Source organism: Trachinotus anak, unplaced genomic scaffold (assembly GCF_046630095.1).
Source record: "Trachinotus anak isolate AG129_WGS33_773 ecotype Australia unplaced genomic scaffold, CSIRO_AGI_Tana_v1 ptg000023l, whole genome shotgun sequence".
Lineage (NCBI taxonomy): Eukaryota > Metazoa > Chordata > Actinopteri > Carangiformes > Carangidae > Trachinotus > Trachinotus anak.
In genome coordinates this window covers 5,473,083-5,487,914 of record NW_027273874.1, presented here as the reverse complement: position 1 = coordinate 5,487,914, position 14,832 = coordinate 5,473,083, and the positions used below count along the sequence as shown (strand labels likewise).

Below are 14,832 nucleotides of genomic sequence, written 5' to 3'. Positions count from 1 at the left end.
GACTAGCTATAGCCAAAGTGTGCTTGTGCGGCTGCCCTTCTACTGTTCTGAGTAAATGAGCTAATTAAGTGTAAGATCTGCAGTAAGTTCGAGACAGAATAGAGAGAGCGGTGAGGCTAGTGAACGCAACTTTGCTTAACTCTGCTAATTTCTAACTTCTGCTATCTTCTCTCTGGGAGTTAGAAGTTAGCAATATACTGTAAATGCAGCAGTGCAATGTATGTGCGCAGGCTATTTAATGAATGCTATAACTCCTTGGTTGGTTGGTTGTTCGGCTCTGTCTGTGAAAGCCGCCGCACATCACTGCAATATACTCTATATACTATATATGACAGCGACACTGCATTAACACAGCCAGACAGGATCGGAGTGCACATGGCGTGTCAAATCTAAACATTTCCTTTCCCTGTTGCATTCATCTTTAATTGATCTAAAAACAGATGACCTGCTTTATTTAAAAATGTAACTTTTATTGCTTGTGCTTGATGGGAAGGTTATTAACGAGTTGACTCAGCGTAATTGACTCAGAGTTAATTACACTTCTCAGCCTCCGATGTTGTTTTGATGACCCACATACTGACTGACTACTGGGGAGTTAACTGTTTAAAAAATCCATATGCAGAGGAGAACAGTTCATTTACTAAAGTGCTTGGTGAATGTTGCATTGATGTTTTGTTATAAAATTTAAGGTTTATTGTTACCATCACAAATACAATACACACAAATACAAAGCGAGACATACAAAACAAAATTAGTGCTTGCATCATCGGTTATTGTTCACATTACATAGAATACTAGAAGCCTAGTTTCAGATTACATCCCTGTTAATCCACAGTCATATAAGATATTAACCATTTGTGTGAAATTTTGTCATAATTGCTGTGTGAAGTCTTGAGTAATGGCTAAAAAGTGTTGTGTGAGGTCACCGTGACTTTGACCTTTGACCTTTGACCACCAAAATCCAATAAGTTTGTCCTTGAGTCCAAGTGAATGTTTGTGCCAAGTTTGAAGAAGTTCCATCATGGCGTTTCTGAGATATCGTGTCCACAAGAATGAGATGGACGTACACGCGTCCATACGTTCTGGCTGTCGCTGGTGATTGAACTACACTTTCTTTATATTTCTTTTCTTTACAATTTCTGCCAATTTGCTCCAGTGGTCACTCATTGCAGTGCATGACTGTTACTTGCAATGATGTATTTCTGTACTGTATAATTTCCTCCACCCCCTCATCTAAAATGTCATTTGATGAATTCTCTGTAATTTCCTGAGTCTCTATTTGCATGACCTTGATAAGACAAATATTCCCTCTGACGTGGGACTATTCATAATGCCTGCCATTACTGTTTATTCTACTCAAAGAAGAGAGCTTTGAAAAACAGGTTCACCCTCCTGCTTCCTTCAACACAGAGCTGAAGTACCTTATGACAGAAAAATGAGGAAGTACAGCTTGGGTCAAAGCAAGTAACATACATTCACTCTAATTAGAACATATGCCTCTTCCTGGTGTAGCAAGACATAGGTACCATAAACATTGACATATATCCTGTTAAAGCAGCCTATATTTTGTAACTTTTGGCTCATTTAGAAGCCAAAGATGTTTTGTTTAGCACATGTTTAGTTGACAGCTTTAAGGTATATAGATTCAAAAGCATTCAGGTGGAAAAAAAACAGTGTGAGCTGTGTGATCTGGGAGAAAAATATTGGGTTTACTGGCACAAACTATGATGATTTAAGTTCAGTGATTTCATTTTCTCAACTCAACCAAATAACTCTGGTGCACAGATGCATTTATGTTTCTGTCTTTGCCTAAAAATCCTGAAGGACAAATATTTGACTGGTATTTTTTTTCTGTATTAGAGAATGATACTAATGTTGTTTGTGTGATGCGAGTGTGAAAATTCTCTGAGTTGGTTTTTTTGTATTTCTGGACTGTCGTTGGCCTCCTCTCCCACCTCCCACCTAATATTGTCACATCCCTGGACACACTCACAGCGGGTAGACACCTGTCCACCTGCCAGTGCAAGTCATGGGAATCATGCACGCATTATCTGCCTGCAACCAGAAGACTTACACCTTTTTCTGAGTCTCCAGGAGTCACGGTCAACAACCAGCCTCTTCCAACCGGTCAAACCAGGAGTCGGCTCACAACCACTCACCTGTTTTCTGTTAAAGATAAAATCCTGACGTGCCTCTCTGCTGCAGCCTCTGATTCGTGAAAAGAAACTGAACAAAAATATAAATGCAACATTTTTGTTTTTTTACATCCCAAAGATTAAAGGTTTAAAAGGCCCTTTGTTATGACCAGCCCAAGAAATACCTATGCAATAATCATGCTGTAATAAGTATCTGGATATGCCACACCTGTCCAGAGGATGAGTTATCTTGGCAAAGGAGAAGGGGAAATGCTCACTTAAACACATTTGTGAAGAAAAATTAAGAGAAAAAAAACATCTGTGGGTGTAGAAAAAATCTTAGAGCTCTCATTGCCTTTATGTTCTTATCCAGTATATGTTAATCTCTTCTGCCTTAAATGATACTCTCCTGATGGTCTACTATACATATTCAGATCTATTATCCCGAGCAACTAATTGCTCAGGTTATGGCTGCGGCTCAATCACACTTGTGACTGGAAATTATTGCATAGTGTATTGAAGTATGAGGATAAAAACTTTCCAGTTACAACTCAGCAGCAATGTGTAGTTGCGCCACAGATGCCTTCACTTCTCATACACTGCTGCAGTTACAGCTCGACTGTGTCGCCTCGGGGTAAATATCATATAATGAAGTCAAAGCCGCAGGACCAGAAATACCAGACTATCTGAGTCTTATGAGAAACTGAACCAGAAGGGAGGAGCTAGACAGTAGTCAGTGTACGTGACTGCTCCCTGACGAAACAGTACTATATAAGTTTTTGCCAACTGAATCTCCCACATCTGATGAGGATTATCAGGACACTCAACATGTCAGCGCAAACAGGTGAGAGATTATTGATATTAGACTACTTCAACTAGAAAACTAAACAATCCACACATTCGACTTTGACATTTTCAAAGGCCGAACCACTGAATTCTTGCTGAATTCTTTCATGCTCTTTTGGTGTGAAAATCAAAGTGCAGTCAGTGATGCAGACAGTAATTACCAACCACTATGTTATGACTAGTAAGTAACAAGAGGCCTGGCATTTAAACAATGTTTAAACCACGGCATCATTTTTTAAAGCAAGCTTTGATGGTAGCAGTGCAAAGATTGTCACCTGAAAACATGGGTGACTTCTCTTTTAGCAGCAAACATATTCTTGTGCACAATATAAAACTGTGTGTACTAAGAAATTCACTCAGACGTGCATTAAAATAATGTGTCATTCTCCAGCCAGAAACGTGGCTTCTGTGCTATTTGAGGAGCAGTTTCGGTGCTGCATCTGTCTGGATATCTACACCGACCCCGTCTCCATCCCATGTGGACATAACTTCTGCCAGGACTGCATCGAAGGCTTTTGGGATACGAAGGACAAGTCAGAGTGTCCACTGTGCAAAGAGACTTTCCAAAACCGTCCAGAACTGAGGATCAACCGAGGATTTGCAGATATCATTGACATCTTTAAAAGGTTTGTTTTCAGTATTATTCCTAGAGCTCTATCTTGGTATTATTTTACTTTTTTAAGCATCCTGGTTCTTTGCAAGCCACATTAAAACAAGAAAAATATTTGACTTTGGTTTGAAATTTAACACAATTTAATCCAAATCAAAAGGTCCATGTTGCCCCCATCAACACAAAAGGAGGATGATGACGTCGCGGTTGCACCAGGAAACATGAGACCATCCCCAAACCATCTCTCTGACGCTGATAACGTTCCCTGTGACATCTGCCACGGAGACAAGTCAGCATCGGTCAAGTCGTGCCTCGTCTGCCAGGTGTCTTACTGTGAAATTCACCTGATGCCTCACCTGAGGGATCCAGCACTGCAGAGACACCGGCTGACAGACCCGGCCACCTTCCCCGCCAGTCACCTCTGCAGAAAGCACAACATGCCGCTGACGATGTTCTGCGAGAAAGACCAGACATCTGTGTGCACGAAATGCATTGAGAGGGGCCATAAAAACCACAAAATTGTCCCCATAGAGAAGGCCAGCAAGAGGATCAAGGTGAGGGAAATTTATATCCTTCATCTCCTTCCTTTAAACAAGTCTCATCACATAATTTCACATTTATAAAGCTGGACAAATATGGAAATGTCACTGTATTTTTTGTTTTTCAAATGAGATTTTCAGCACATTACATTCAACATTCAATTATATTCTTTTTTTTTTTTTTACTTTTGCAGTCTACTTTGAAGGCAACAAAGGCTGACGTTCAACAGATGATCCAATCAAGGTTGAGGACAATGGAGGAGATCAAAAATTCAATGGACCTCAGCAAAGTAAGTTCTGCAACAGGTCATAGGCGCACAGTCAGAGAGAGTTGATTCATTTTGTTGATGTGTTTCTCTGTTGATTTACATGTTCAACCGTTTTGATTGACAGAAAATCACAGAGAGAGAGATTCAGAGCAGTTCCCAGGTCTGCACCACATTGATAACCACCATCCAGAGACACCAGGCCGGGCTGGTCGAAGAGCTCAAGGAGAGGCAGGCAGAGGCTGAGAGGAGGGCCGAGGAGCAGCTCGACGAGCTGGAGCAGGAAATCACTGAACTACAGACGAGGAGCAGCGAGCTGCAGCACCTGGAGCTCACTGAGAACCCTCTTCACCTCCTGCAGGTCAGATACCTGTACAACTTCCCAATATTTCTGTTGCTGCATCAACATATCAAAGGCTGAACTCATGAGAAACCCATGTGCCTTCTCTATTTTAGGGTTTCCCATCTCTGAGTAAACTCCCATCCACCAAAGAGTGGTCTGAGGTGGCAGTCCACTCCAATAACTGCATGGGGACAGTGAGGAGAGCCATCTATAAGCTGGTGGATGTTTGTCAGGAAGTTGCTAACAAACTGTCTGCAGAAGGTCAGTTATCTTTTAAAGAAAACGGTTACCTACTTTCCACAATGACCAAAGATTCAAGAGATTGTTGTGGAAACTAATGCATGAAAATAATCTTTTCTTCTTCCTTTTTTGCAGAGGTAGACAAGATGAATCAATATGCAGGTATGATCAGAATCATACATTCTTTTTTCTTATTTCAGTGTTTAACCTTAACTGGTTCCTCTTTTTAGTACTGGACTCACAGTTTTTCTTCTTTGTCTCTGCAGTGGATGTGACTCTGGATCCTAAGACTGCTTCAGGCTGGCTGGCCCTGTCTACAGATGGAAAGAAGGTATTGTCTGATTTTATAATAACTGACTTGAACTGTACAAAGAAGACTGTCATCTCCACTATAACTTAGAATAAATAATTCCTCAGAATAGCATTTACAACATTGAAATTATGACAGTCAGAGTGAGAGATTTTTTTTGTTCTTTTAAAATTACATTGATTGTGAAATAATGACGATAATAATGATAATGATATTGATCCACAGGTGAGCTGCCAGAAGAACAAGGCCTCCGTCCCATATGACCCTCAGCGGTTTGACTCCTGTGTCTGTGTTTTGGGGAAACAAAGCTTCGCATGTGGAAGACGCTACTGGGTAGTTCAGGTATGAACTGACAACCATGAAATGACACTTTAACCTGATAGTACACACACTAACAAATCAAATTCAGTGTGTATGTAAAGGCTTCAATTTAACAAATATGTTAAATTTCAATTCTTGTGGCATTGACTGTTCTTCTTAATCAAAAACAGTTCGTTTTTTTGACTACAACATATACAGGATAGAAGTAATGACCATGTAACATCAGTTTTAACATGAACTAGTTTACAATACTATTTATATTTCAACACCCTCTTTTTGATAAAACCTTATTCAACATGATATTTTACAAAAAAAAAAGCATAAAAATACCACAAGACATAAGTAATAAAACACTAATTTCCAGTTTCAAAACTTTTTTTTGTCTCTCATTCTGTTGCTGCCTGTCTAATTCAGTATTTTGTACATTGGGTTTCAGGTTGGAAACAAAACAGACTGGGATCTGGGTGTGGCCAGGGAGTCCATTAACAGAAAGGGGGCCATCACGGTGCGTCCTGACGGCGGTTACTGGGCGATCTGCAGGCGTAAAGGAGGCTGCCTGAACGCCTGCACCAACCCCTCCACCACCCTCCACCTCCAGGAAACCCCTCAGAAAGTGGGCATATTCCTGGACTATGAGGAAGGACTGGTGTCCTTCTACGATGCAGAAACAAAGATTCACATTTACACTTACAGCGGATGCACCTTCAATGAGCCACTCCACCCGTACTTTAACCCCTGTGTTCCAGACAACGGGAAAAACACAGGTCCGCTGCTCATCTGTCCTGTTGAGGGAAACGTCAGGGAAGGACAGGACATAACCATTGAGTCAGATGTATAGTGTGTTATAAGAAAGGATTTTGCTGTTAAATCAGAGATTGTAGTTCTTATTCAAGAACACTTATTAACCTATTTTGGTTTAACTTGATATTTTACTGTACTGTAATAGTATTTGAGTTACACTGACCTGCGACAGGCCCCAACTAATGAGTTATATCTGTTTTACAAAATTCTATGTATCATGTATCATGTATATAAATGAATATAAAATGTTTTAAATGTTGTATTGAAATCCATATCCTAAATGTACAATACCTTGGATATAAACTGTAAATCTGTAGATAAAACCCATGTTTTAAAAAAATAAAATTGTGTGAAATTGTGCAAATTGTGTCAAATTTAGTTTTTTTCCCCCTTCAAAGACAACTGATTTGCCATTCTGCTTACACTTTTTTAAATGCATATGTCAGATTGTGGTGGAAGGAGGAGACGTGGACACAAAAATCTTCAAAATCTACAAAATTGCATTAGTAAAATAAATGACAAAAATTCCTATAAAACTACGTACGAAACTCTTCAGATTATCATGAGGTAACCTATGTCATACAAACACAAAAAACCACCCACCAACATTAGGGCCTTGACTATAGGGTCCTAGCATCTGCTGCACTCAAGAGGGCTGCCTTTATCCTTTTACCAGAAACCCCTCCTATGAGACAAACCAGTCAATTGCAATCAATCAACCAACATGTGCCATATTTACATGTAAAAACACTTCTCTGCACATCCCCCAATCTATCCTAACAAATAAATATCATGACTGCATACTCATATGCTTACTTAGGCCATTTCTGCAGCATTACCAGAACCATCCCTCTGTATTGGCTTACACATGGTGCACTCTAGGCCACCGTAGATAATGGATGAACAAAGACAAACCACTTGGTAACCCAAGAATATTGCAATAAATGACCTTGGAATTTAAGAATATGTCTCTTGTTTGTATTTCCTCAGCTGGTTGTGATCACTGTCCATATGCATAGCCCAGCAAGGTAAACTGATAACTATTAATTTGTGGCAGGTTACCATGCTCATACTGATACAAACGCTAATGCTAACGCTAAAGATTGCCAATGAAACAGAATACCAGGAAAAGTTGTGTAACTATGTTGCTTACCTAACACAAATATCAAGAATCGTACCAGACCTACCAGATTCTCACAATAGGACTACATAACCCTTGGCTCTGTGTAAGAACTGTGTGCAACCTGCTTAGAGGGCATGGGATAACCCCACAACAGCCTATATTCATCTTGTAATGGACTGCAACTTCAACAGATGTATGGCCCTCAAAGACTACCTCTTATCCAACTTTTAGTTTATTTAAGAAAAGCTTTTTAAGTATGCATGGTTATGCACGTTGACCTATTACACAGACAGCTATTACTTTCACCCTCTGTGGTTGTGATGTTGAATAATCGTTCTGGCAAAGTTCTTGGCCAATGCCTTGGCCAAAAGTGTGGTGGCAGAGTTATGCCATACCCATATCTGTTACAGTTTTTCTTTTTATCCAACACCACATTGGTTTTTAGGACAAGGGATCAATTAAACAAAGCACGCCTCTGGTGTCTAGTCAAATTCTTTGACCTTGCTGCCGGCAACCGGAACAAATTTGTGCTGTGAGGCTGTGTTGTTTCCCTGAATTTGTTTATATTGGCCTCTGCACTCAAATGGTTTCATTCTTACACGATGAGTGTTTCTTGTAGTTGGTGAAGCCACTCAGTAGCCAGTCAGTAGTTTCTGCCTGGTATTTCAATCCTGTTTTTTAAAAATTACATTTGTGTGCTATTAATTTGTGTCGCCATTGTTACAAGGGAAGTGAAATTGCTTCCAGGAATATGTTCAGTATTGGCAGCATTTTCTCAAGTGAAGGAAAAACTGTGTCATGATTCTTGTCTGTGATTAGTTTTAAGCAACAAAATCACATTGGAAAATATTGTGGTTTCCATTAAACATTATAAAGTAAAACTGAACTTACTTGTGCTTCCTGGCACTTTTGACTTTTTCAGTATTCAAAACAATGATCTTTTTCAAACCTTAAGAAACTACTGTGAGTAACTAAACATAACCAAGTAAAAATCTGCTTTGTAAAACTAAATGCTTTAGTTGTTACGAGTGGATATCGTGTACAAGGGTTAACATTGGTGGGGAATTAAATATAGTACATTGTCAGTGGACATTTCGCCACTTTGCAATCATGTTTATTAAAAATCTATCCTCATTATTTTCAGCAAACAAAAAATTATAATGCAGGTAGCATTACATTTCTGTCAAATCAAATTTACTGCAGCAAATGAGTAGCAAGTAAACATAATTTCTAAGATGCAGGGTTGAGTATTCAGGAGACAAATTTGAGTGTAATTTGTGATCCAGACTCATCATTTCAAAATCATATATCAACATTAACAAATACTGTGCATGTGAAGAGTTTTGTTTTCCAAACCTGAGATGACTGAATAAAAGTCAGGGCTTTTGGTAAAGCAGCTAAATAATGAGCATGAAATTTGTTAACAATGTTGGCTTTCATGGGCCCTTTACTTACAAAAAATGCCAGATGTTTCCCCACAGACAGGATACATAGCAGTTTGTGATAGAGCCTTTCAGTTCCACCATCTGATGCGTGACATCTGAGGTAAAAGAGAGGATGGGGAGAGAGGGGAAACAGGTACAGCAGGGGGTCGAGGAGTCGTGAGAACAGAAGGGCCTCCATGCTTCTGATGTAATTAAACGTCTGCTTGAACACAGGGGTTTCCTGGAACAGAGAGATAGTTAGAGAAAGAGAGCGAGAGCAAGAGATGGGGGAAAGAGAGGCAGAGGAGCGGAGATAAAGCTGAAGGTAACAGGGGAACCGGACTTTTGGGATGCTCGAAGTTTACTGAAGCAAGCTGGTTTCTGTATGTCGCTGCAGAAGGTTTAAAGTGAGAGGTGGGCGATTTATAGCTGTATTCTCAAACATAATTTCTTTATGCATGTTGCAAGGGTTCTTATTGTGAAAATGCTTGTACCATTTATTGCTGGGCATGTTGTTATGGTGCTAACTGAAGGGATTCATCTAATAATGCAAAATGTTTTGAGGATTCCTTAATAGTTTTTACTAAACTCCTCTAGTTTCAGAGTAAGAAACTCTTTAAAACGTTTTAGCGGTCATTTAAGGATAATACTTACCTGCAGTCCATGATAAGTAAACTGCTTATACTTCAGTGCCAATACTGATGACTGCCACTCAAACAATGTTTGAGGTAGTATTGTAATATCTGTGTTTCGTGTGTGTTCACTTGTGTTTGTGTAAAGGAATGCAAATGCAGAGGGATTCAATTGGAAAGGTGGTGGGGGAGAGAGAGTGGGAGTGTTTACCCACAGATGGCCTCTCAGTGGTGGGATTGTGATAGTCCAATGTTCCCCCTCTTGAGTCCAGCTGGCAGCCCTCACGCGGGCCTTTTCCTGGCCAAATCATTACCTCATGACTAATCATAATTTTTCTCTTATATTGATACTTTTTCCTCCGTCTTGTCTGACCTGAGAAGACAGGCTTTTAATTGCTTTTAATGTTACAGCATTGAAGGTTTGAACAACAGTTTGCAATGTTGGATATAGTTGTTTCGACAATTGTTAACCTTGAAATCACACTCAGGCAAGTGTGAGCTGCAGTGCAAGTTCATTAGTGCAATGGCATTTTTAAGAAAAGGACTTCTAATGGCTATAGCTGCTTTTGTAAAAGGGAAGGAACAACAAGAGTAGAACAGGTCTTTTCTGCCACAGAAGAAAAGAAAAAGAAAAATGCACTTTGGATGGTAAACTTGACTGATATGACTATAAACAGATACACACATTTTATGTATGTATAAACAAATATATGTATACATCCATATTTTAAGCTTAGTTTCACAATGTATTTAATTTTCCTGTAATTTTTGCACTGTCTGAATATCTTATCCAGTCAAATCTCCCTTGTATTAATCAACAATTCTGTCAAATGCTAAACACAATGCACACTATAGAAAAGGCACTAAGCTTCAGTCATGTCATGTTTATTTATGGATACATTCAATTTTTATCCAAATGTATACATGTGTCCTGTGATCTACAGATTTAAACAGGCCTGAAGCCTTAAGAGCCTCCAAACCTGTGTGCATTCTGCGTCAGCAACCAGCTGGCTGATGGCTATTCCTGCTGAGGTGTGAGGAAGTGGATAACCTCCATTTATACTGTGCATATAAGAACTTTCTGTCTGCTGTAATGGGAAGCCACTATCTTGGTGTCAACTAATAATTCTCTCCAGAGACTCCACATCCACCCAGTGTTTGCAGAACTGTTAGTTGAGGATTATAGAAATCAATTAGTGTCCCATGAGATGCAAGAATCCCTAAGTTGAAGTGTTTTTTCCAGGCGAAATGATGATCCTGTTGCTAAAGTGAGGTGTACTGCAAGAAGATATACACTAACTGAAGATTTGTGGTGGCCAAACTGTCATTGTTTGGGGAGTTAAAACACCAGCAAAGCCCAAAAGCACCCAAAGCTCATCCTCATTTGGAGCTATGCCCCGTCCATCTTGTCCCTCATTGCCATACCTTACTCCCCGCTTGGTCTTTTTTATTGGACTGCTGCTCCTCATCCATTGGGGGCCCTCAGAGGTCAGTTGCCAGAATGACACAGAACCAGTTGTGTTGGAGGGAAAGTGTCTGGTGGTGTGCGATTCCAACCCCTCCGCAGAGCCGTCGGGTAACGCTCTGGGCATGTCGGTGAGGTCAGGAACTGGAAGGGTGGCATTTTCAGCCATCCGTAACACCAACCACGAACCCTCGGAGATGAGCAACCGCACTATGACCATCTACTTTGACCAGGTGGGTTTCAGCAGCCTGTATGTGTAGTTGTCCAGAGCATTAGTTAACATTGGTTGAACATCCCTTAAAGGGAGAATGAGAAAGATATTTACCCCTCCCAGATAGCAAAATTAATTTGGCCCACGCCTGGGCAACATGCTTGTTTTCTTCTGGCCCAGTTTTCTGGCCCAAATCTGGCCCATATACAACATGACTGCAGCTACTATTTCCGCATGTGGCACACACACAGAAAATCTCTCCGCTGTCAGTCAGTCAATATGGGGGATGTTGCAATTCAAGATTTTGGTTTGTTGTGATGGCCTCAACCTATTTTCCCAACCCTAACTTTCAGCGTTACAAACCAGACCAGTCAGTCAAGTTCACTCCAAAACTATGACTACTGGCTGCAGGGATTTGCTCCCACTGAGCCACGAGAGTGTTAGTGATGTTGAACCATGACATGAGCTGAACTTACCTGAACCACAAACTTATCACAAAAGTGAATGAAAGAATGAGGACAGGGATGTCCATATAAAAATATATCAAACTATTTTTAATGTCCTGCCACCGTTGTGCATGGTATGAGGAACAAAATGTTATGACGCTGGCACCTGCGACTCTGTAGACAGATTCCTCTGAATGCAACAACTTACATAACTGGAGTGCTGCATTGATTAAATGACCTGATTAGATTTCGGTGTGCTTTGTTGCATAAGTTAAACCAGATTTTTTTTTTTACTTCTGTGAGAATTTTTGATGAGTCCTTCAGTCATGGAAATCACAATGGGGACATTGTTTTGCATGTGAAAATGGTGAAGCTCATGTCAACATGCTCATAGTGACAATGCGAACACTTAGCAGGTATAATGTTAACCTTGCTTAGCATGGTAGCATATCAATAATGACTAAGTGCTCAACAAAATTCTGCATTAGAATATAAAAGAATATAGAGTATACAAGTATTTAGTTATAAACCAAGATACAGTATTGTACAAATTCATAATTTGACCTGTTACTATAATTCACCCTGAACATGAATGTCTGTACCAAATTTCAAGAAAACATATGTGATATTTATTAAGAAATGGCGCTGAAGACCAAAACATGTAAACCTCAAGGTGAATGGCTGGAGGCAAGGCAATGTTTACCAAAGTGCTAATCGTTCATCCTCTCAGAACCTTTAATGTCTGTAAGCAAACTCTGTGCCAAGGTTGATGATGAAATATTTCACAATTATTCACTCCTCATTATTATTCATTATTCAATTATTATAATCTATTTTAGTTTGGACCATACTGATGGACTGACCAACTGACAGCCATTCACAGAACAAATACTACTTTTTTCTGCTGTGACTAAACAGGATTTTTTTCCCATTGAAATCCCCATTCACTGATCACACTGTACAGGCAGTAGGTACTTGTATTTTTGCCAACAAATTACACTCAGTTACATCATTAACTGTATGTGTCATTCCCTGTATCTGAGTTAGTGCCAGTTACTTTGAGTTCTCCACACCCTGGTCACAAACACTACCCTGCAACTGTCAAGTAGGCCTGTTGTTTAGTGTTTATCAAAAGTATTACGGAAGAATAATAATGACTGCTATGTCTGGGACCTGTGAAAGTAAACTTGTTATTAGTTGTCCTGTATCAAACGTCCTACCAGAGAACACCTTGTTCCCTTTTTGTGTTCAGTAGACCAAACAATTTTGAAAGAAGAGGTGAAGAGTTACAGCTGACTAATGAAGAATTTAATAAACAAAGTTTACGGCTCAACAAATATCACAAATGTCCGACAGATGACAGATTTTTAATCAAACGTTCCAAAATGTAATGGACTATTATTAGCTTTTTTTCACAGTCAGGTTGTACTATACATTTATTCCTTCTTTTCATCTCCTTTTCTTTTTAGATCTTAGTAAACGTTGGCAGCCATTTTGATCCAGCGAGGAGTATCTTTGTGGCCCCCAGAAAAGGCGTCTACAGTTTCAGCTTTCATGTGGTCAAAGTTTACAATCGGCAAACAATACAAGTAAGAACAGCTTAAGGAAATTATGCTTGTTTGCTTTCAGTATGAAACTACAACCAGCAGTTTCCCTGTGCTTTCGCTATCCTATTCACCTGTCCTTACGCTGCCTTTACCTCTGTTCACTTGTTTTTCCCAGGTGAGTTTGGTTCTCAATGGCTGGCCCGTGATCTCGGCCTTCGCAGGGGACCAGGACGTGACCAGGGAAGCTGCCACCAACGCTGGGCTGGTGATGATGGAGAGAGGGGACAAGGCTTACCTCAAACTGGAGAGGGGGAACCTGATGGGAGGGTGGAAGTACTCCACTTTCTCTGGGTTTCTGGTGTTCCCCTTGTAGGGTGGGTTGAGGTAGGAAGGGAGATGATTTTCCTGTCATATCCAAGGGTAAGGAGGGAGGGCAGGGTATAAAATAAAGATTGTTTGGGTGCAAGTGTTACTCTAATGCCTTTGACATAAAGAAGGAAGCATCAGTGGATACCCATTGAGTTCCATGCTGAAGTTGGAAACGACATTTAACTGCTTTGATGCATCATATATCAGATCAATGGGTGAATTCACTTTGCTCCAAATAACCCTGAATGTAATTTCCATTTCCATTGCACTTTTATGGCTTATTGTCTGTTGTCTGACTACTGTAATGTGTCGTCTACGCTTCCTTACACAAGGTGTCGGCCAGTTTGAGGTTTGTCATTTTCCTTTAATGCATGAAATGAAATGACAAAGCAGAGGTTTGTGGCAATAAAGAAAATTATTGTGTCTATTCTCTGCCTCTTATGGTAATGTTTCCAAGAATTTGGTTATTTGCTTTAATTTTTTGCTCTTTTAGGGAGAATTAGTTGATACCACTATTAAAAAAAAAGCTACCATAAAAAGATTAGCTTAGCTTAGCACAAAGACTAGAAATAGTGGGCAGCAGCTAGCAAGTTTATATCAATGGATTTTTTCATTTTCAGTTTTATGCTTTTCATGCAGTAATCATTGAAACTACAGTTCCCATAATTCTTTGGAAGATGTAAATAGGACAGAAAGTCCATGATAGACTTATTCAGTTAGCAGTGTGCTACAACTTGATTCCTGTTTAAGTTAGCTGTATAAATTGGTGGTGAAGGAAAAATATGTGTAGCTTTTGCTTTTTTTACACATTGATTGGAGGTTAAGGGAAAATAATTAAGTTTTTATTCCGTTTCACATTCCATTTTTATTATTTAATTGGAAATACTATTTATTGATGTATTGAGCAAAATTTTGACTTGTCTGATAACCATTTATGCATTTTTTTTAAAGTTATTTAGAGTCATATTTTGAAATCATTGCTGTAAAGTTTACTTGAATTTCAGCCTCTGTAGTTTTGCTTTCATCAGCTTTCTTTCAGGCTTCCTTTGAACTTACCACACCCTTGATTGTTAACTATTCATAACAAACCATCTATTATTCATGCATTTAAACGTATGAAAGCACACTTCATTAACCTAACAGCTTGACTTTTACTTATCTGACATGCTTACCACATGTCCTTGGTAAATGCTGACACTACTGT

At 39.5% G+C, this 14,832-nt stretch overlaps 2 protein-coding genes across 3 annotated transcripts; both read left to right on the top strand.

Annotated features, from left to right (window-relative positions):
• The first annotated feature begins 2,842 nt into the window (after nt 1–2,842).
• LOC139607161 (E3 ubiquitin-protein ligase TRIM21-like) lies at nt 2,843–6,775 on the top strand. Its single transcript, XM_071459831.1, has 10 exons — nt 2,843–2,979; nt 3,373–3,607; nt 3,752–4,145; nt 4,325–4,420; nt 4,524–4,757; nt 4,853–5,000; nt 5,115–5,141; nt 5,246–5,310; nt 5,515–5,631; nt 6,047–6,775. Exons 1-10 carry the CDS (start codon nt 2,940–2,942, stop codon nt 6,446–6,448), a joined length of 1,758 nt encoding a protein of 585 aa, XP_071315932.1. The 5' UTR covers nt 2,843–2,939; the 3' UTR covers nt 6,449–6,775.
• A 2,405-nt stretch (nt 6,776–9,180) lies between these two features.
• On the top strand, nt 9,181–14,055 carry LOC139607250 (cerebellin-1). 2 transcript variants are annotated; one of them, XM_071459975.1, is made up of 4 exons: nt 9,181–9,283; nt 10,535–11,288; nt 13,182–13,301; nt 13,435–14,055. In XM_071459975.1, exons 2-4 carry the CDS (start codon nt 10,983–10,985, stop codon nt 13,630–13,632), a joined length of 624 nt encoding a protein of 207 aa, XP_071316076.1. In that variant the 5' UTR covers nt 9,181–9,283; nt 10,535–10,982; the 3' UTR covers nt 13,633–14,055. The 2 variants fall into 2 exon arrangements, with proteins under 2 accessions (XP_071316076.1, XP_071316075.1); XM_071459974.1 differs by having other exon boundaries at nt 9,235–9,372.
• The last annotated feature ends 777 nt before the right edge of the window (nt 14,056–14,832 follow it).

Bases quoted from the DNA above. Each gene is read 5' to 3' on its own strand.
- LOC139607161 (XM_071459831.1), top strand. From the start codon at position 2,940: ATGAGGATTATCAGGACACTCAACATGTCAGCGCAAACAG. The intron at 4,146-4,324 runs GTGAGGGAAATT...TTACTTTTGCAG, and splicing joins AGGCCAGCAAGAGGATCAAG to TCTACTTTGAAGGCAACAAA. The intron at 5,142-5,245 runs GTATGATCAGAA...TTGTCTCTGCAG, and splicing joins CAAGATGAATCAATATGCAG to TGGATGTGACTCTGGATCCT.
- LOC139607250 (XM_071459975.1), top strand. From the start codon at position 10,983: ATGCCCCGTCCATCTTGTCCCTCATTGCCATACCTTACTCCCCGCTTG. The intron at 11,289-13,181 runs GTGGGTTTCAGC...TTTTCTTTTTAG, and splicing joins TGACCATCTACTTTGACCAG to ATCTTAGTAAACGTTGGCAG. The intron at 13,302-13,434 runs GTAAGAACAGCT...TGTTTTTCCCAG, and splicing joins ACAATCGGCAAACAATACAA to GTGAGTTTGGTTCTCAATGG.